The 21,297-nt window shown below is 34.2% G+C and overlaps 1 protein-coding gene across 1 annotated transcript in view; it reads left to right on the top strand.

The window, feature by feature from the left end:
* Nucleotides 1-16,818, top strand: part of LOC136028090 (short transient receptor potential channel 4-associated protein-like) — a 48,106-nt gene extending 31,288 nt beyond the window's left edge. Inside the window, 8 exon segments of the mRNA XM_065705708.1 lie at nucleotides 1,554-1,667; nucleotides 4,752-5,002; nucleotides 5,905-6,167; nucleotides 7,744-7,892; nucleotides 10,634-10,764; nucleotides 14,304-14,584; nucleotides 16,620-16,726; nucleotides 16,729-16,818. Of these exon segments, the coding sequence (XP_065561780.1) occupies nucleotides 1,554-1,667; nucleotides 4,752-5,002; nucleotides 5,905-6,167; nucleotides 7,744-7,892; nucleotides 10,634-10,764; nucleotides 14,304-14,584; nucleotides 16,620-16,726; nucleotides 16,729-16,799 (1,367 nt within the window). The 3' untranslated portion in view covers nucleotides 16,800-16,818.
* Nucleotides 16,819-21,297: the final 4,479 nt, after the last annotated feature.

Consider the following 21,297-nt stretch of genomic DNA (forward strand, 5'->3'; position numbering starts at 1 on the left):
CTTTTAATAAATCTGTTTTTTTTCAATATGTAGACAGATAATTTCTGTTTTGCAAATGAAAATCGTTTCTAATTCTACACTTTTTGCTTCAACCAAATTTTAGATTGGATATACGTGAATGTTGTACACAATTTATACAAATTCTGGGTGAAGAAGATATAATAAGTTGATTTTATTCTAAAAGTCATTAGATGTGTACGATTCAAGAAAGGTTTTGTCCGCCTTTCTTTCTGGTTAAGAGGTAACAATCGGAGAATACCGAGTACATCTAAGACTCGGCCATTTTTCAACTGAATCAGAGCTTATCTCCTTTCAGCACCGAATTTAGGAATTGACTCGTGTTTGCGCAGAATTAGGACTTAGCTAGTTTTATATTGTTTCAGAAGTTAGTTTCTTTTTGCATTGGCTCGGGACTTGGCTCGTTTGTGTACCTAGCCATTTCCTAGCTTCAATATGCATGTTTTTGCACTGAGTAACTAACCAGTCTGTTTTTGCACCGTATCGCCAAAATTCTGCAATTCTGACTTAGATCATTCCTTACTGAATCGGAACTTGGGTCTTATTTAGCACCAAGCTAAGATTTTTGTTGTTTATTGCTCATACACATTATAAACATTAAACATTATAAACATCATACACCTTATAAATATTTATATAATATATAAATGATTCGAGTTTGAACGAGTTTCAGCGGGCTCACCTTTTTCTACTAAAATATATTTGAAAAGTGAGGTTCTTGCTCTCGGGGCTACTTAGGCTATGCCCACCCCCCTCAGAGGGACATTTGTGAGATACTTCGACTATTTTGAGTCAAATTGTGGTCTCTAAAAGTTGTCCAGTGCCATGGGGACTAAGGAGCGAAAAACCATCCATTATATAAGTAGTATCCGAAAAATACTGGATCAAACGCTATTGCGTTGACTCTAAAAGATAGGAAGGAGACCTTTTTTAGGCCACATATTTTAAATTTACCTTACGTAAGATAATAGTCACCTATACTGGCTGTATTATTGTCACGAATCTAAAAAAAATTGCCCGTAACTAACTTAAATGTTACTACAAAACCGGGTTGAATCATAGTATTTTTGTTCTAGTTTTGAAAACAGTTCAAGTAAGGTGTACGTAATTTTCAGAATTTATGGTAATAATGCAGGAGTCGTTTTGTCGCAACGATCTAATAGCCTGAGTTAAAAAATCAAAATTCAATTCTGTTATAATGGTATTTAAAGTCTGGATACACTAAGATTTTTTTTTTATTTGTCATTTTTTGTATATAGGAGCTTGAAACTTCTGATTGTCTTGAAAATTGAAACTGAAACTTAAGATTCCTTGAATTTTAGGGAGTGTTTTCCCCTATTCCAAACATCAGGTACATTTCCTTAGGCTCTTAACATCTGATGGGTAACACTAAACTAGATGAATCTTATATATGTGGAATCAGTATAATAAACTAATTGTTTTGATTCATCTACTGATATTATGATATTATTTTTAGACTTTGTATATTCAAAATTGAATGATAGTTGATATTGTTTTATTCTTGATATTTTTAGTTCAGCCACGTTACCCCACTGCTCGCTCGGAAACAGATAATTGGATAAATTTTATTGATGCTGTTGTCACAGAAGGTTTAAATACAATGCCTCATCTTAGTGCTTTAAATCTTGGTAAGTTTTGCATCTGTATTTTATTATTAGTCAATTTTTCTGTTTTATTTCGCGGAGCCCCCCCCCCCAAAAAAAAAACGAATTCAACTCAGATGATAGTCGGGGACTCCGAAAAATATATAAATGTATCAGTAACTGGTGCGGAAGAAATTTCGGAGAGGATTGGGAATGGATGAGGTTTTTTCCTTTTATTATAGTTCAAACATCCCCCTTTTCCTCCCCTTGTGGAAAAAAGATCAATAGTTGTATAAAAGCGATTTTTACCTTCTTGAACTTTTGGTACCTCTCTCTTTAGAAAAATTGCTTAGGTTCTACTGCTGAGGGAGCATACCCATGAAGAAAAGGTGATAATTTTTAGTCATCGCCGGCATGTTTAAATGCATGGAGAGGTGGGAGAATAAAGTGACTTTTCTAAGAGTGTTTCCAAGAATCTTCGTGGATAAATCTGAAAAGGCTTATGTTAGTTGTCTACTTTTTTAGGCTGACACTACCCTACTTGTAGGACCTGTGTCCATACTCAGGACCCTGAAAACTCATCTAAAAATGGCACAAACCCTACGTTATACAGTAAAATGCTGAGAATGAATTTAGTTCAAAAGGTTAGATTGATAAATATAAGCCTGCAAGTGCTTTGAATTGTTCATAAGAAATTAAGCTAAGTAAAGAAAATAGATGGTATGAAATTGTGATTTTTTTTTATTCTACAGGTTTGTATAAGTGAGGAAAAAACTTTGCTAAATTAAATAGCACTCAAGCCAAGGACTTGGCTATCCCTCTCCTTCTTGCGTGTGACTGAAATCGTTATGTTGTGTATATACGCAGTTAATAAAATGCTGACAAGTTAGCAATAAAGAAAAAACTCAAGGGAACCAAGAGGGGTACCGAGAAAACCAATGGTTGACCTGTATCCACGATAGTGTATAAAACGAGAAAGATCCGCAAAAAAGAAAATAATTCCTCTAGTTTCTGAATAATATTAGTCAAATATGCTATATTGCACATTTCAAATTGTCTTCTTAGTAAATCGGAAAAACGCCACTAAACCCTTTTGCTAGTTTTAGGCCAACTTACTTATGTCAATTTCTGTTGTGTTTAAGCTTAACTTGTTTTCTTTTTTAAGTTATGATCATATTAAGTTTAATTTATACCGGATGTATGATTCGGGGACCTTGTCTTTTGGCTGGAGGTAGGGTATGCCGTACCCTGGAAACACGTTTTTTTATCTTTCAGTCGTTCTGAGTGGAATGACTGTCTCGAAATTTTGATCCAATGCCACGGTGGTGTCCGGGGAAACAGGTTATGGATGGGAGAATCGCTGCCCTCTGGTAACTTCCTACCATTAAAAGGGGCACATGAACCATCAGTTTCCAATCAGATCATTCTCCTCTCGAGTTACTAGGACCTTTCGTTTCTCAGTTCCAGAAGAAAAAACATGGAGACACACTCGTGTTCATCTAGTCAACGGTACTGAGTTGGCTGAAAACTTAACAATTAAAATATTGAACAAATAATGGGTGTAACTAACAATGGTAATGTAGGCTCTGTGGTAAACAATTGGGTTTGTTAATTAATAATCCTTAGTATAATTCTGTAGAATTTTTTACTGCTAATGAACTTCGCCTGGAAATGGAGTTGCTGCTTACATAAAACCTTTTTTTGTGAGAAAGAGAATTTATTTAAAAAACAAAACAAAAATAAAAGAAAAATTGCCAAAAAGTCTTATGGCTTGCGCGGCCATTCGCGAAACTACAAAACAAATTACTCATCAATGGATTCCCATAAAACAAAAAAACCCCAAAGAAATAAGCAAAAAAATCACCACTTGAGACCCTGTACTATACTAATCTATTATAACAACAGTAATCAATAGTTATAGATATATAAATATATAGAGAAGAAAAAAAATATATATATTATAATATAAAAATAATTTATATAAAAAAATATCATATCATTTATATATATAATAAGGAATATATATATAGAAAAATATATATATAATAAAGTATTTTGTTTTATATATTTTTATATATATACTAATATTTGTCTAATATATATATATCTCTCTAAAAAAAAATATAAAATATAACCAAAAAATATATATATATAAACATATATATATTTTTGTGCAACATATCAAGCATAAAAATAGCTTTATAAAAATTAAAAAGACCTGGAACTAATAAAATATTTTTTTTTTAAACTATCTCTTACTGACACAGGGTTATCACAATTAATATGAACGCGAATCGCCAGAATTTGGAGAGCATGTAATGACTTCAAATGTGTTTGAAAAGTAGATGACCACACGGAACAACAATAAATCAAAAAAATTATGATCAATAGAAAAATATATAAATCTAAGTATATTGACTGGAAAAAAAAACATTTCAACTTTCTCAAAATCTCTGCATTTTGAGCAATTTTAGATAATATACACTGTATATACTTTGAGAAACTAAGTATATACTCTCATCCACTATTAACCTGAATATATGTTACTGTGATTTTCTCTGAGACTGTTTTTTCTGTTGTTTTCCAGGTTGAATTAACCTAAGTTTATTGTGTTGTTATCGGCTAATGAGTGGTATTTTTATGAGTTGAATTACATTGACAATCTATTTTAATAATTTTCAGTCTAGAATTGTGTGCTTGAGTTTGTACTTAGTAATATGAATTAGATTTTTTTTTGTTACTACGCGACACCATAAAGCTTACCGTTATTAGAAATAGATAAAGAGAATTAAAGCACTAGACGACTTTTCTAGCCTCATTGCATTTGAAATATCTTTTTGATAACTGAGCCGTCCACAAGTTTTAAAAGATTTAAAAGAGCTGTCCACAGATTTAAAAGAAAATCAATTACTGGTTTTAATATACAAAAAAAGGGAAAAGAAATCCCGAATTTATCTGTACTTCTAAATGTGCTTGGAAATGGAGAACCTAATAAAATACATGTTAAAACGAACTTAGTCAATTTTGCTGTTAAGACCGATTTGAACTTCAATGACAAGAAAACCATAAAAAGTGATGGATTTGATGCTCTTGAAAAGCTTTTATTTTAGATTGATTTTTATTTTATAGAAGCTGCTGAGCCCATGGATGTAGACTCCCCAGTGTCGGCCGACTCTGTTTCTAATCCCCTAACTAAGCGCGTTGACTCGATCTATATGCTAAGCCTATTAATAGCAGGATCACATCGAATGGCAGCCCAAGAAAAATTGTCAGGACTTAAATTGGCACCAAAACTTAATGACCTGTTTGATCAGCTTGTGTGGAGGAAACAAGATCAAGGCCATGCTGCCGGGCACATATCGAGGTGCAATTGCAGTCCGGTGAGATTTTTCCCTCATTTGTTTTCCTTCACATCTGCCTCAATATATACTCTTTTTCTCTTTTACTGCTGTATCTGTTTTACACCTCAGATTCAAAGATTTAAATACAAAAGTTAAAAATATCATTCGAAGCTTAAGTCTCGGTAAACAGAAAGCATACCTGGGAAAGAGGTTATATCTTTAGATCTCTACACGCTTATGACGTTTTTGGAAAGGGTGAAAAGTATTAAAATATGAATTTGGACTGATTGCTGATTATATTAGGTGCCCCATCTTTTTAAATAAAAATCCTTGTTCACCTCGCTCCAAAGAAGATTTGAAATTTTATCCTTTTGCACAACCTGACAAAGTACTGCCAATTGGCAGAATGGGGAGCACCTATCCATAGACCTAGTGGAATATATAGAACTATAAGAAGTAGTTGACTATAATTATGGTCCCACTTTCGGTTTAATAGCTTTACGAGGGACCTTGGTAATTGAGAAGCTAAGGACTCTAAAACAGTTCCTATTAGGCACCCAAATTTTACTGAGTCCACAGAGCAGCCTACTAATGTCGTAAATTTGTTGCTATTTATAGGCTACGGTATTTTCTTCCAAATATCACTCTGCCATCTTTCTTATGTCTGAGATTAAAAAAGAAATAATTTTTTTTAACGCTGTTACATAACTAATTAAAATTGAGTAATTTGTGAGTCAAAATAACACTAGATAAGCATTTGGTGTTCCAATTTTATTGTATGGAGAATATTAAAATTTGATTCTCTGGAAATTGGACATTGTGTTCAGTATTAGTGAGAGAAAGAGAAACGGTAAAATACTGATGTCAGTACGCAAAATTTGATTTTTAGGTATCGACCAGTTGTTGTAGCGTAGATAATAGTTCTTATTTATTTTCATTAGGAAGTCATATTGAAGATACAGTTTCTCCGCTTGGTTCACAATTACTGTTATCACAGTGCACATAAACTAACTCTGCTCTCTAATCCTGAATGGCGAGAAATCTGCATGCTTTCGGAAGAGTTTGATCCTGAGGAATTTGGCGAAGGGGTTACCAAGCCAGATTATAGCAGTCTAGAGGAATCAAGCCTGTGTGGCGAAGGACATGGACTCCTCTCAAAAATCATTGGAGTCTTGCGAGATGAACCCGTTGAATCGGTATTTAGGTCAGTATATACTCCAGATGATTGCATACGATAAAAGAAATATGATGCTTTATTTGAAAATTACCATCACAAGCTGTAACAAATTGAATTATCATTTCTAGTAAAAAAAAGCATATATGTGTGTGTAACATTCTGTGTAAATAAGTGGGTGTTATCTATAATGTCCAGTCCATTTGTAAATTACCCGATGGAATGTTAAAAAGTAATGATTTACACTGAAACTATTACGTTTTCCAGACGTTCTGAATAATATTTGAATTCGAGGGGGCAATTTAAGAAATTCTGTTCATATAATAAGGTTACTTGTCAGGTTTACTACCACATCGACTAAACACGCCACATCTTCTTGGATGACATGCCTGCTCTTCCTTTAAGTGAAATCTCTGAGGGATTTTTTCATCATAAATAAATTTTTCATTCATTTAAGTTCCTAGCATAAAGTTGATTAGAATTCCATGTTTTGAATCATGTTTTATCTAACTGTCAATAGGTGATAATGTCTACCCGATACGTTGACTGTAACTGGGCTGCGCTGTAAATTAATTAAAGTGTCACAAAGAAATGATAGCAGTATTTATAATAACCAGGCAACGTAGTAAATAATCCTAGATTGTCCCCCGACCTATAGAAAACTGTTAGATTGCCCGATTTTTATGGGTCATTATTTATAACAACCAAGCATTATTAAGATTGTCTGGAATATAATATATAACCAGAATAAAGTTGCAGGAAGTTGACAGTTTAATGAATAGTGAAGGGTTGGTAAATATACCACTGAATAGTGGAGGGTTGGTAAATATACCGATGAATAGTGGAGGGTTGGTAAATATACCGATAATGGTGTGCTCAAAGTATAATAACGAGAAAATGGTGAACCAATTTATATGAATGAAGAGACTGACTGGAAAAATACTGTGCATGAATAGCAAAATGTGTGTGTTTAAGTACCAATAGAGATGAAATCACAATATTGGGCCGTTTCGTGAAAACGTCTTTAATTTTTTTTCGCCGCAAATCGACTATTTTAGGTTAAGTTAGGTTAAAATCCATGCGGAGCGAACAACTTGAAATATAAATTTAGCTTCTAAGTATTGAAAACTCGAATTCGAAACTAATGGTCCTGAGCCCACCCTCTCCCTCTTTTCAAAATAATTATAGCCAAAAAGTCACTTTTTGTATTTTGCCTCACCTCCCTCTAAAGTATATAGTGTAAAAATAAAAATACTGTGCATGAATAGCAAAATGTGTATGTTTAAGCACCAATAGAGATGAAATCACAATATAGGGCCATTTTGTGAAAACGTCTTAATTTTTTTTGCCACAAATCGACTATTTTAGGTTAAATTAGGTTAAAATCCTTGCAGAGCGAAAAATTTGAGACGTAAATTTAGCTTCTAAGTATTGAAAACTAGAATACGAAACTAATGGTCCTGAGCCCACCGTCTCCCGCTGTTCAAAATAATTATAGCCAAAAAGTCACTTTTTTGTATTTTGCCCCATCTCCCTCTAAAGTATATAGTGTAAAAATAAAAATAGTGTGCATGAATAGCTTTCAGCATTTATTCTTCATTTTTAGATTTTGGCTTTGCCGTGCTATTGAAAGCTGGCTACGTGGATCGTGTACACCAGCAGATCAGTTGTTTGTCATCAGGCGTGGCCTCCTTCAGCACATTACGAAAGTCATTGTTGAAGGTGAAAATTCTTCTGAAAATAATCGTGGCTATGGTACGTTTTATTATTTTTGATTGTCGATTATTTTGAGAGAACCTGTATTCAGGGCTGTTTGACAAGATTTACGGACTCCCTGTGCATCTAACGGCTCCCTGTGCGTATGTGGGCTATTTGTGTTTTAGTTAGGATCCTTGCTAGTCGAGTGGCAAGAAAAGTAGACAGAATTAAAAGCTAATTTGCATCATAAGCGAAATATCACTGAATGATGGTATTGAAAAAAAATCATCTTCTTTTCTTTCTGGTATGTTTCAGTAGGATATTTCGTTGGGAATAGAGAAAAAGATTGATTCTGATTGAAAACTAAGGCTGTTTTTCATGACATGCATTATCAGTCGTTTTAAAAAGTACCTCAAGGATTAGTTGGAAGTTCACAACGTCCCCTGCCCTGAGTTCTTTTAGACGAGACCGATAACCTTTTCAGCGTGTTAATATTTTGTTTCATGACCATTCTTATTCATTTTTTCGGATTTGTTTATTGAGACAGATGTGCAAAGTCAGGTAATCTGGAATTGTCATCGCCATTTTTCGGAAGTAAATTTTCTTATGAAACAGAATTAGATCTAAAGCTGACTTTTTAAGAATTAACAATATCTTTCGGGAAAACGTTGCGCGCCTCACCTCAGCACTGCCAAATCTCATCCCCAGATGCTGATGTGAATTCCCGAACGAGGTCAAACCGAAATTAGATCCCGTGAAATCCAGGACAAACCGGTATCAAAACTCCGTTCGTCCCTTATTTTGTGAAAATTTATAATAATTCACAATGATTTAATATATGTATATATGTATTTGTTGTCTTAATTTTATAAAGACTTCGTAAAGTATGGTTGTGCTAGTGTATTTCTTAATAATCAAAATCTAGTTCCATTCATTTCATTCAGCACGAAAGCATAAAGCTGAATATTTAAAATATTTTTTCATATATGTTTATTTAAAATTTAGTTAAACAAAGTAGCTACATGTTTTTTTCTGTGTATGCTAATTATATAGACGTTTATCTTGAAGATACTGAAAAACAACGATTGATTATTGAACATATATTTTGTAAAAAAAGAAAAGGAAAAAAAGAGCATACAGAGTTTGTTATAGAACCCCCCCCCCCCCAGAAAAAAAAAACTAGAATGGCAGGTCTTCCTATGAACCAATCTCGGGATAAGGGAGGGGCGTAGTATTTTCGAAAGAATCGAGAGGAACCATTCTTCATGATATAATTAGCCTCAAAATATTTTAATATATTACAAGGAAAACCACTAGAAATTTTCGAGTTCCCCCTTTCAATAAATGAGGTGCTGGGGCCTCTTCTATGTTTCAATTGCTATCCTATGCCCAAATATGAAGCATATAATTCATGTTCTTTCCTTATTGGTAGTTTTGTCATGACAATTGCTATGGTGCAAAGATTTGGAGGCTGTCCATGTTTTATGACTAAGTTAAATTTTCGTAAACTAGAGAAGTTGAAGTTCTGTTTAGTATATTCAAGTTAAATTCAAAAACAAAACAAAACTTCTAGACTATTCTGCAATTTCAGGTGTTTGCACATGCGACCTTTTTCCATACCGAAGTGGGTAGGAAAACACCTCTTGCACCTTTTAGGTGTGTCATAGTGAAAGACTTGGAATGGTAAAAGGTACCCATTACTGAGGATATTTACCATCAATACTCAGTATCTTCGTCGGAAAATTTTATTTTCTGATTTTATTATTACATTTTCAGTAATTGTTCGCCTGAATTTTCAGACGCTCATTTCAATTTCGCGTATGATATGTACTAGTGACCTCCTGTTGTATTATTTTACATTTTATCTTATATTTTGCGGAACTACATTTATATTTTCAGTTAAAATGGATCTTTAAAACTGATAAAGGTCATGCCAAAAGTAAATTGAGTTAATTAATTATTCCCTATCCGTATTACTATGGATAAAGGTGTTACTTTGTACTTTAAAGAAAATATAAATTAAAAAACGAGGAAGAAGATCTCTATAGCGAATTTTATCCTCTGGTTGTATTCGCTTAGGGATTGTCTTTATTTACTACCTAATGTTAAATACCACCTTGTGCTTTGCTTACTAGGCACCAAAACGGACCATTATTTACTTTCAACTGGCATTCTTGATAGATTTTTCGCTTATTAAGATGTTAGGAAAAGATCAAAAATATTCCTCAGAATGCTAATATTTATTTGCTTCTGTAAATCTTAAACGCGGACTGAAGGCTTTAATACCATGCAAGAGTAGTTCCTTGTCTGGAGACTTTTTGCCCACCCAGTACCTCGAAAATGTATGTAAATAACGATAAAGATCACACTGCCTTTTCATCACAAATATCAAAAACAAGAAGAACAACAAAGAATTTATTTCGTAAGAAAGTGGAAGTCTAATTAAAATGAATATTTCGGCCCTGTGTCCAAGGACTGTCCTCAGCAAAACGTAATATAGAAAAAGAAGAAAGACTTACAACATACGACCAATAAAACTGAAATAAAATTTTTTTAAAACATTTCCAGCATCCTTACTTAAGCGAAAATCAACCAGGACTTAGTTAGTATGTTGTAAGTTGTTCTTTTTTTATATATTTGTTTTGCTGAGGAGGCTCTTGGACATAGGGCCGAAATATTCATTCGAATTAGATTTCCACTGTCTTAAGAAAAGAATTCCCTATTGTTCTTCTTGTTTTTGATGTTTCACTAATGTATGTTTATAAAATTATGTTATTTATCCATTTACCTTTTACTAGAAGACCCAAGTGATTCAAATGGTTTACCACGGGAAGTGGCACAGAGCAGTTTCGATCTTCTTGGAGAAATAATTAGGTTCAGTCAAGCCGGATGTATTGAGTTAGACTCTCGTCTAGATGCAAACTTTAAGGTAAGATAGTTTCAATTTATTATCACACATTATATCTACTATAGTTGGAATAAAATAAGGTACAGCACTGTATGGTCATTGGAATAGCCTTTTCAGCTAAATATACTCAAAACTTGCCAAAGAATGTTCAAAATATATTTTTCTTACCATGTGCAAGGGCTAGTATTGCCAATGTTTGACTAAGCGATTCATCTGGGTAAGCTGAACTGTATGAACTATGATTTGTTTTTTTTTTTAGTTCGGAATTGCTTTAGAGGCTTCAAGCTTATGTTTTAAATTAAGCACTTACGGTCCTTTCTCATACAATCATAAGCTGTTTATAATTCGCTAGACGGTATTTCTGACTTTTTGGCGCCTTTTGGCGGGGAGTCTATCAAATTTGGATCTGAACTTTGGATTTCTCGAAAAGTGCTATGTAGCGAGTAAAAGCCGCAAACGCCAGTTTCGTACGTCATTTTCGGTGTCCTTTAGAAGAAAAAAAAGGCAAGATTGGTGGTGTTTTGACTCCTGTTTTTTAGTGAAAGCCTTTTTTGTATGGCATCACTTGGTCTCACTGAGTAATTTCTTTATTAACCAAAAACTCTTGAATGAAAGGGTATTCCTCTGAATTTGATGTTAGCGTTCTCCATGTTTAAAGGTCCATATTATGTCAGTTTGCTTTTGCTCTCTTGATCCATGTCCAAACCATTTTGATTGGCAAATTCTTTGAGCGATTCTTGGTTGACAAACTGATCCTACTATTCTCTCAAACTTTTTTGAACTTCGACAAACACCGTAATAATAACTATATATCTAGGTGAAGTTGTCCACTTGACATCACCTTTTCACCTTCACTTATTCCTACTCTTGGAATATTCGCCAAAAACAGCCAAATACTAAAAGGTATTGTTGATATTTTGTGACGTTTGTGCTAGTTTTTCTCTTATAAGTTGCTCAATCTGTTTGGCCTGTTCTATTTGACATAAAAGAAAGGCCACCGTCGTTTGAGCTGGAAAAAATTTGATTGGTTCCAACTAATGTTGATCTTTGTTTAAATTCTGTGTAATGATTGAAAGGGATTCAATCATTTTGTTTCAGTGGTCATATTATTAGACTTGCAATGCATGCTGGTAGCCTAATATTATTTTAAAATTTTAGAGCACAATTATGGTTCTTCTTAAAGGTTAACGTAAGCGTAAGTTTCAAAGGCATTAGAGAATTTGTGGGAAGTTCCATTCCTTTGGTATTCCTTGGAAATCAGTAGCTGATTTCATTAAATGTTAGACCTAAGAGCCTACTAAAGCCAATACGTCTGTCTGAAAAAGGGAGTAGTAGTGTTGAAACTCCAGTGGGTGGTCAACAGTGCGAATCGTGATAGCATAAATAAGAAAGAGCATAAGCCTCGGCGTGTATATTAAGTGTATGTCATGTAGCATTTCTATACTTTCGGTTTCATATCCGATACAGCCATTTTGTCTGAACGAATAACCAATAATTTTAAGCACTTTAACTTATCGTTCAATTTTTAAGGCACTGAAGTCCTTATAGGCTGCTGGAATCTTTGTGACAAGGCCTATTTGATACAAGTAGTTATTTATTTGCGTCATATTCTTTCATTTATAATTTATTTGTATTTTTATTAATTGGAGCATTCTCCGGCGTGTGGAGGTCCTGAATTTTGTTTTTGTTCATGTCTGAATTTTGCTTTTTTTGTTCATGTATAACTTATTACTCATCACCTCAGTTTTTCCTTGCGTATTTTGTTTGGCTTTTGGCATGTTTCCTTGATACTGGATAATTGTGTCATTGTATGCCCTTACTCCAATTTATTCTGCTTCGTTTACCGTGTTAGTAACTTTGTTGATAAATTAGACCGTAGTGATGTAGCGTCTCAAATATATAGTCACAATGAATTTCCTTGTAAGAGAACTCTGAACTTTATTTCTCAGTAGTCTGTCTAGACTTGTCCCAGTTAAAGATAGGAAGTTGTTGATTAAGATGGTGTTAGAGAGATGGGAAAGAGGGGAATGTGTTAAACCGTGTTGTATGAAATAATATAGAAAAAATGACAAGATTTTCAACAGCTGGCAGGTGAAAGAAGATTTATTTTGTAAGGAGTTGTAGATAGTTCCGAAAGGGTTGAAAAGTATCTAAGCTTCGGATACTAATATCGTGATAAATAAGGTCTTGAAATGTGATGGTTGTAAAGTTAGCAGTAAATTACTGAGGATTACTTTAATTTTAAAAAAAAGGGAATAAAGTGATTTTATTAAAAATTTAGTTAAACCTCTTAATGAGAAAAATTATGGTAAACAAAGGGACATTAGCTTTATTGTTGTAGGAAGCAAATTACTTAGCATATCGATATTTATTAGACTAAGAAATGCTGTATACATTTTTTGAGGGAACAAGGTTAGTAATAGGTTCGGTGTGGAATCAGGAGTTCGGCAAGTTTATGTCCTGTCTCTTTTTATATGGATTATTGTGACGGACTTTGTTTGAAGGGGCACGATAAAGAGTACAAGACAACATGGTACCAAATGGATGGTAAAACTGTCCGACTTAAGCTGATTTTTGGCTGCCTCGATGAAAAAATTTTTGAAGTAAAGAAATAGTTCAAGATTTTGAAGTTAAGAAGGTTTGAGAGTTCAGAGTGCAAGAATAGGGTTGAAATTTAATGTTAAGAAGATTGTGTCACTTAGACTTCAAAGCAAATGAGGATATTTCGTAACAAGAAACGGGATCATTTGGATAGCTTCACTTACCTTGGTAGAATATCAGTAATGACGATTGATGCTATGAGGGTGTAAAAGGTTGAATAGTGAAGGTGGAGGACGTTCTGTCGCAGGGAAAAAATAGGAAGATAAGTCAGCAAACTAGGATTAAAATACCTGAAACTAAGTTCGACGAAGAGATGTTAAATGATTTCCTAAGGAAATGCCTAAGGATAGTTTTAGGTAATAATTTGACTGGCCGTATATCAAAAATTAAGCTTCATGAAAACTTTTTATCTGCCTTTCTAGGAATATTTTGAAAGAAAGGTTACAATCGCTCGGTCACATTCTACGCATGAAGGTTGACGAATTGCCAAAGCTTGCCGTTTTAAAAAACTATGCTTTTTGGCCACCCATCTGTGATTAAACGAAAAGCAGGTCGTCTCCAAATGGAGTGGGAAGAATTCAAAATCAAAATCTAATATAATTTGGAACTCCATGGGAAGGGGATAAAGAATGAAGCTTTGAACAGATTGTTGGAGGGGAATATCCTTAGCCATGTTGGTCGTATTGTGAGTGTAGTCATTTTCATGTTGTTGGCTGTGTTTCTTTATTTCACCATCGTTTGCACTCGTTTGCACTCCACTTCGAAAAATCACCAGGTAGCTCTAAAAAAGGTCAGCATTTTAATGAAAGTTGAGTATGATCTTTTTTTTCAGACTTGGTTTAATTCCCTCGGATTAGGGACACTAAGGCTCTTCTAACTGGGTGCCGTTTTTATTGTCAACATTTATGTGGAGTTTTGATGGCATGTTTTATTATTATTAATTGTATTACTTCTTTCAGGTTCGTTGCTTCTTCAGCGTCATCAATTCAAACTTGGTGGACTCCAACATGTTTCTAAGGAGCGTATTTTTGAGTCTCGATCATTTTATGGCGTCTCCAAAAACAAACGAGTTCCAACGCGCTATTTTCAAAAACTCTAAATTCTTTGGACCTCTTCTGCACATCAGACGTAGAGTTGCTTATCTTGCAAGCTTAATTTCAACAGTTTCGGTAGATACATTGACCCAAGAAAATATTAGCTGTCTCAACACTGTCATCATTCTTCTGATGTTGGCACAGAGGTAAGTTGGACGACAATTTATTTTGAATTATTATTTAATAATAATATAAATAGTAATAATAGATATAACCTGAGACCACTTTATATTCTGTACCACCAAAGTACTTAGTCGAACCATAGCTTTATACCAATCACAAGGATATTCTCTTGAGAATAGTAATTAGAATAGAATATAATTAAAAAATTCTTTCACAGTATGGTTGCCGAATTTGTATTATTCGGACCTTAATCGTTAATTGTTATATGGACCTTAATCGTTATATGGACCTTAATCGTTAATCCTTAATTGTTAGTCGTTATATGGACCTTAATCGTTTTTCTGTCGAACGGCTGATACTTTTTTAGAACTCAGGTTTTTAGAAATCAGGATGATTTCTTTCTAAAATATACTTGAGAACAAAAAAATTGAGCATAAAGACCAAAACTATTAATGATTCTTTTTCACTGTTTGTTTAAAGGCGCCGGTTCATTAGTTACCTGAATAGTTCATTTGGCGGGTTGACCTATCCATCTGATCAAATGAAGTTGATAAAGTAAGATAAAACAAATAAATAAAGAAAGAGCTAAACACAGCAATTCCAAAATTATGTCTCCTAATGATCGCATGATTTTAATCATTCAAATTATGTTTCCTTTGAGGAAAATATAATAATCTGACTTTTAGGGAGTCCATATATTTTTTTCAGGAAGAGAGGGGAGGGGCACTTGGATGTGGATTTACGAATATGACGTTTTGCAAGTGGAATGAGCTTGAAAAATAAGTATTTTTGTCTGAAACATATTATTGGAACTTACTTTCCTTTTCTTTGTCTTTTCTCGTTTGTTTGTTTTCAGATGTCCTGCTTTTCTTGTTAACTAGAATCAAACAAGTTAAAAATCTCGAATGGTATGGGAGGACTCACCAAACCGACTCGAGCCCCAGACCACAAAGGCCCATTTACTGTGCTTGAATGTGAAGGTAATACGTGCACATATAGCCTAATGGAGGAAACGCATGGTTGGCCATAATGTACTTTTTAGTCTGCCCAGAAAACAATATGACCCAAAGTAACAGATTTGTTTGCTTCATAAATGAGAGTTGAACAAAATAATATACTATCTGTTACGTATAGATTGTTGAAAAAGCAGCTTCCAATTTTTTTCGCTGCAGCCAGAGTAAATAGACGTAAGTCACAATAAAATTCAGCTGTTGTCTTCGACCAGGCTCAAGGATCCCGTAGGAATTCTTTAACTTGGTCGTCGAAATACTCGGAAAAAACACGATGTGAACTGGATAAGGAACACGCACTGTATTTTTGTTTGTTTGTAAATATATTATGCACAATACAACAATTAAAAGTCTAAAGTAAAACAGTTCAAAGTAGGGATGAAACCTTTTAATTGACAGTGAACGGATATACAAATTTTTGACTGGATATTTCGAACACATATACAGTGGTCATCATCAGCAGTAAAACTCTGATGATGAGTTTCAAGGTCTAAAGGACTTGAGCAGAATTGCTGGTGGTCATTATCGGAAATTTCGTTACATCCAAGGCCTTCTTTGGCCAATCAAATATATGGAGCTGTGTTCTCTCAGCACCTAATTTTTCTGGAAACCTCGGACTAATCCTAAGGCATGGAAATTCAACATTTCGTTGCTTGATGAAGTATTCCTCTCACCGAATTTGCTTCAAAGGTTTCTCATCCGCCTTTTTTCATTCTTAGTAATTCCAATTACTCGTATGATCATGCTGTCAGAAGCCAATTTGGCTTGTGCAATTTATACATTCTGACCTTTTTCTCACCAAATAAGTTGATTGAGTCTTCAGTCTTGACACTCACAAGGATACTCCCTAAAAATAAGGAATAATATATAAATTGTTTTCTTTAACTCTTAACATAATTTAGCCACGGCAATTCAACTAAGTTCAAATAAAAAATGGAATTTAAAACATTCTTCATTTTCTAGCACAAAAGGAAAATTTTTTCGAGTATCAATATGTTCAGTGTTTTCGTTTCCGGATGTAGGTTTTAAATTTAGTTTTTAATTACAGACGAGATGAGCTACCCAAGTGCCTTGAAGCTTTGTCCGACCCTACATATCCAACTTTCCGTCGTTCAACTAGAGACAGCTGCTCTGAGCCTGATCCAGCCTTAGTGCCACCTCCTCCTTTGGTACTCAGTTGTCTATTACAATTACTCAGGTTCTGGAAGGTCCATTACAAAGTTGGTGACCAGAATAGCGTCTCACTCGAAAAGGTAAAGTTTTGTGTTTAGACTTGGTCATGAGACATTTTTTATACTCTCCGATTTGGAGTCCATTTAGAAGCATTGTAATTCTTTCTGTTGCGCAGAAATATTTTACTGCACTTGTAGAATTATAAACCTTTCGTTTTATCTGAGAAAATGTCAAGATTCAAGAAAGTGGGTGTGCCAGGGTATGCTGGGATGCCCATTTGTATTTTATTTAATTTATAGATTCGCAAAGAAAACCTTAATACCAAATAGCTATTGTGCGTCAACTCACTATCGACAGCACATTTTTAAATGTAGGCGGGATGAACAGGACTCCGACGATGTTTAATAAATGGGAGTCGTTTCACTAGATATACAGTAAAGGAGAAAGTAAATATACAGTAAAGGTAAATACAGTAAATACAGTAAAATACAATACAGTAAAATACAGTAATACAGTAAATACAGTAAAATACAATACAGTAAATATACAGTAAAGGAGATAAGAATAATGGGGCTGTAAAAAAGGGAATTCTTAGGGAATTTTGTGAAAACTATCTAAAGGAGAATCTTTATTCAGGATTACAGGCCTATTTGCTGCCAGAGCGCCGAGCCTAGGCAGTTTAACCCCACGACGAGTTGGTTGCAATGGAAAGGTATTTTTCGGGCCAGTACAGTTTAGATTTTTACTATCACGGACTGTATCTTTCAGCGTAGAAGAAATTCAGAAACCATCATCCCTTAGTTATTCTACGAAACCACGTTTGCAACAAACCAAGAAAATTATCAAGTCGCATTGAATCTCCTCTTTTAATGTACAATTTAAAAAAAAATATCCCTCGCTAAAGATATCTTAAAGATTCGTGCCTAGAAAGGTGCTGGAAACAAGGCTGGCATTTAGAGAAATTAGCTGTGCCTCGTGCAAAAAAAAAATAACCTAAAAAAAAGATCTGTTACGAAGAAAATCTTACAGTTCAAATAATACAATAGCCATATCTGAGGTTTCAGATATGAAATCTCAAAATCCTAGTGGAATTTTATTCTGTGGTCACATTTATACAGTTAACGACTCAAAAGAGTCGTTAACTACCCCGATCATTCGGTCGAATAATCGGTCTTAACTGACCGATTATTCGGTCTACATGATTTCTTATGCCAATAGAAATCTGAACTTGTTACCAGTGGTGGATTCAAAGGGTTCACCTCTCCTACTGTTGTGTGAGTTACAATCATTCATACAATCCTGTTGTGCAAAAAAAAAAGAAAAAAAAAAGAAATCTACCACTGCTAGTTATTTTAAAATGCATATGAACGACAAAGTGTTTTTGGATCCTGAATTACGGTACCCGACTCGACCTAAGTCAAGCCGAACGTAGTCGTCAGTAAGGCAATTGTTAGATTGTCTGGCCAACATTCAGAGAACTTAAATGGACTCCTTTTTAAATATACAAAGTCTAGTTTTGTCAAAACATATAATCTAAAATCCGAGGATTTTAGACAGTGAATAGTCGTGAACTATTCTGTGGTCACATTTACACAGTTAACGACTCAGAAGAGTTGAAATCCTAACCCAATGTTCGGATGAATCTAAGAATCTAAATATGACAGTAAATCCCACTAAATCACAGATAATGACGATCAACTTCTTGAAATCTACTCCTGCTTTTTGCGAGCCAATCCCAAGCGAAATGCTAGTGAAACATGTTAAGCTTCTTGGTGTCACAATTTCTAATGATCTTAAATGGGACACACATGTTTCCAACATTGTTAAGCAAGCAAATGTTTCACTATCCATTTTTTAAGCTGCTAAACAAATTTTATTGTCCTAAGATACATTCCCTCCGTGTTTACTTATCCTTTATGAGGCTGTTATTGGAATATGCATGTCCGGTCTGCCGTTCGCAACTTTCAAATGAACTTAGTGACAAAATGGAGTCGGTCCAAAAGCGTTCGCTCAGGATCATTTACAAAGAAGGCAAAATTCCATACTCCTTCCTCCTTAAAGCTGCACGCATTACCACCTTAAAAGAACGGATTGCCTGCTTTTCGCTAAATCAGTCATTTCCAATCCCCGTACCGAGGACTTACTCCCTGATTGTCTCAATCCCATTAGACTCCGACTCCCCGGGTCAGCCTCCTCAGCAATCCCAACTTACTCTCCGATCCATGCTGTTACAGAGAGGTTTCGTAAAAGTTTTATACCCTCTATTCTGGAACACCTTAATAATAATTCGTGATATGTACTTGCAAAATTCCCCTTTTCCTCTATTGCCGTTTTTATTCTCTTGATTTACTGCAATGTTTTTGTAATTTAATTGTTAAGTTTACTGATTCGCCCTTTACTTTTGATGATTTTGCTTTTTTAATTTCTTTTTAATTTTAAGTGTTTGACTTAATGTACTGTTTTGAATTTTTTTTTCTTAGCTTTTACTGAAATGTAAAGCGAATTCGGCTCTATAGAGCTTGTGATAGTCTTATGAAAATAAATATTATCTTTTCTTATCTAAGAGTTGGGGTAAAACGGCTACTCATTGTGGCAAAAAAGGCTCAAGTCACACCCATTTCAAATAATTGATTTGCTATTAAAGGGATTGATTTTCTATAGGAGGGATCGATTTCCTATTGAAGGGATTGATTTCCTATGGGGGAATTTTTCCTTTGGGAGGGGAGTTTCCGGGTGTAAACTTCCCAGGAGAAATTTTACACGAAGGGAAATTTGCCAGAATCCAGATACGAAGTTACTTTTATTCGTCTTACTTTCTCGTTGGCGACTCTATTTTTCATGTGGAGATGCTCTAGAGGAAATGTCCACCAGAAATTTTGAACAGAATTGGGATTCTCTGGGGATTTTTGCGTGAGGGGTTTCTGTTAAGTTATGTTAAAAAAGGAATAACATTAACTTAATGTTATGCGCTATATATAATAAGGAAATCACATTATTCAGTATCCTGCAGTTTTACTTTTTAATTGTATTTTTTCCTTTTCAATCTTCGAGCAGATAACTATTTGTACAAATAGTTCACAAAGGCTTTTCTTACTGCGTTGTAAAGTTGTTAGATACAAAACTAGGCCAAAACTGTTAAGACACACTGTTTTGTATAAGGTGTGATACAGTATACTGTTTTAAGTTAATCTGAGATTCTGCTGGTTTGTTTATTCTGCTTCTTGCCATTTCAGACTTCAAAAATACAATTCAGTGAATGGCAAATGATTGTCAATCAGCTAATACACAATGACAATTCTCAAAAATTAGCTCTCCTCTATTTTCTTTTTCAGACTTCAAAAATACAATTTAGTGAATGTCAAATGATTGTCAATCAGCTAATACACAATGAAAATTCTCAAAAATTAGCTCTCCTCTATTTTCTTTTTCAGACTTCAAAAATACAATTCAGTGAATGTCAAATGATTGTCAATCAGATGACAATTCTCAGAAATTAGCTCTCCTCTATTTTCTTTTTCAGACTTCAAAAATACAATTTAGTGAATGTCAAATGATTGTCAATCAGCTAATACACAATGACAATTCTCAAAAATTAGCTCTCCTCTATTTTCTTTTTCAGACTTCAAAAATACAATTTAGTGAATGTCAAATGATTGTCAATCAGCTAATACACAATGACAATTCTCAAAAATTAGCTCTCCTCTATTTTCTTTTTCAGACTTCAAAAATACAATTCAGTGAATGGCAAATGATTGTCAACCAGCTAATACACCCTGATAGAGACAACAACTCATCTCTGTTTCACTATTTACCAGAAAGGCATTGTCGAAACCAAATATTATTCGATATGGAAGTTGCATAGAAATATATTAAAGCATGGATTAAAGCCATGCAGGAGTGTTGAAAGTGAATTAATTGAAAGGGTATGGGAATACCCGTCGTTGAGATTAAAAAGAGGATATTTGATCGAAGTGGTATTTAGTGTGTCGCTGCAAGCAAGTCTTCGAATTCTAGTTACATAATCTCTCAGTCATAGCGAAGTAATAAGCCAAATTGATGTTATCATCGTCGTAAATATTCAAAAGGGGAGAAAATCAAAATATGTTTACTGAATGACTTATTACGCATATTTAGGTAAATGAGGCCACATGAGATGTACACTTTTAGGAAAACTAGCAGTTGAGCAGATGTTTTTTGTCAATGTTTTGAATATTGTCGCCTTTCTTCTGTTAAACTATAACAGCTTCAATCCTAAAATTATTTTAATTTTGGCTTCAGTGGACATTTTCCTGAAACTTGCACACATAGAAATAGTAACTGCAATAGCATAGAATAGGTATTTGATCGCCACTTCCTTAAACCCGGCACGGCTCGGCCGTCAAAACATATTTTCTTTACCATATTTTGCATGTGGAGAGAGCGTTCTGTTTTTGATGGCCAGACTATGATTGTCACTATACATATATTGGTAATTCTTTTTTATTGTCTGAGCGATTGACGGACGATGAAATTGGTCGTCAAAACATCAGAATGATTCTTTTGGGTAATTATTT

This window comes from Artemia franciscana, chromosome 6, assembly GCF_032884065.1.
Source record: "Artemia franciscana chromosome 6, ASM3288406v1, whole genome shotgun sequence".
Taxonomy (NCBI): domain Eukaryota; kingdom Metazoa; phylum Arthropoda; class Branchiopoda; order Anostraca; family Artemiidae; genus Artemia; species Artemia franciscana.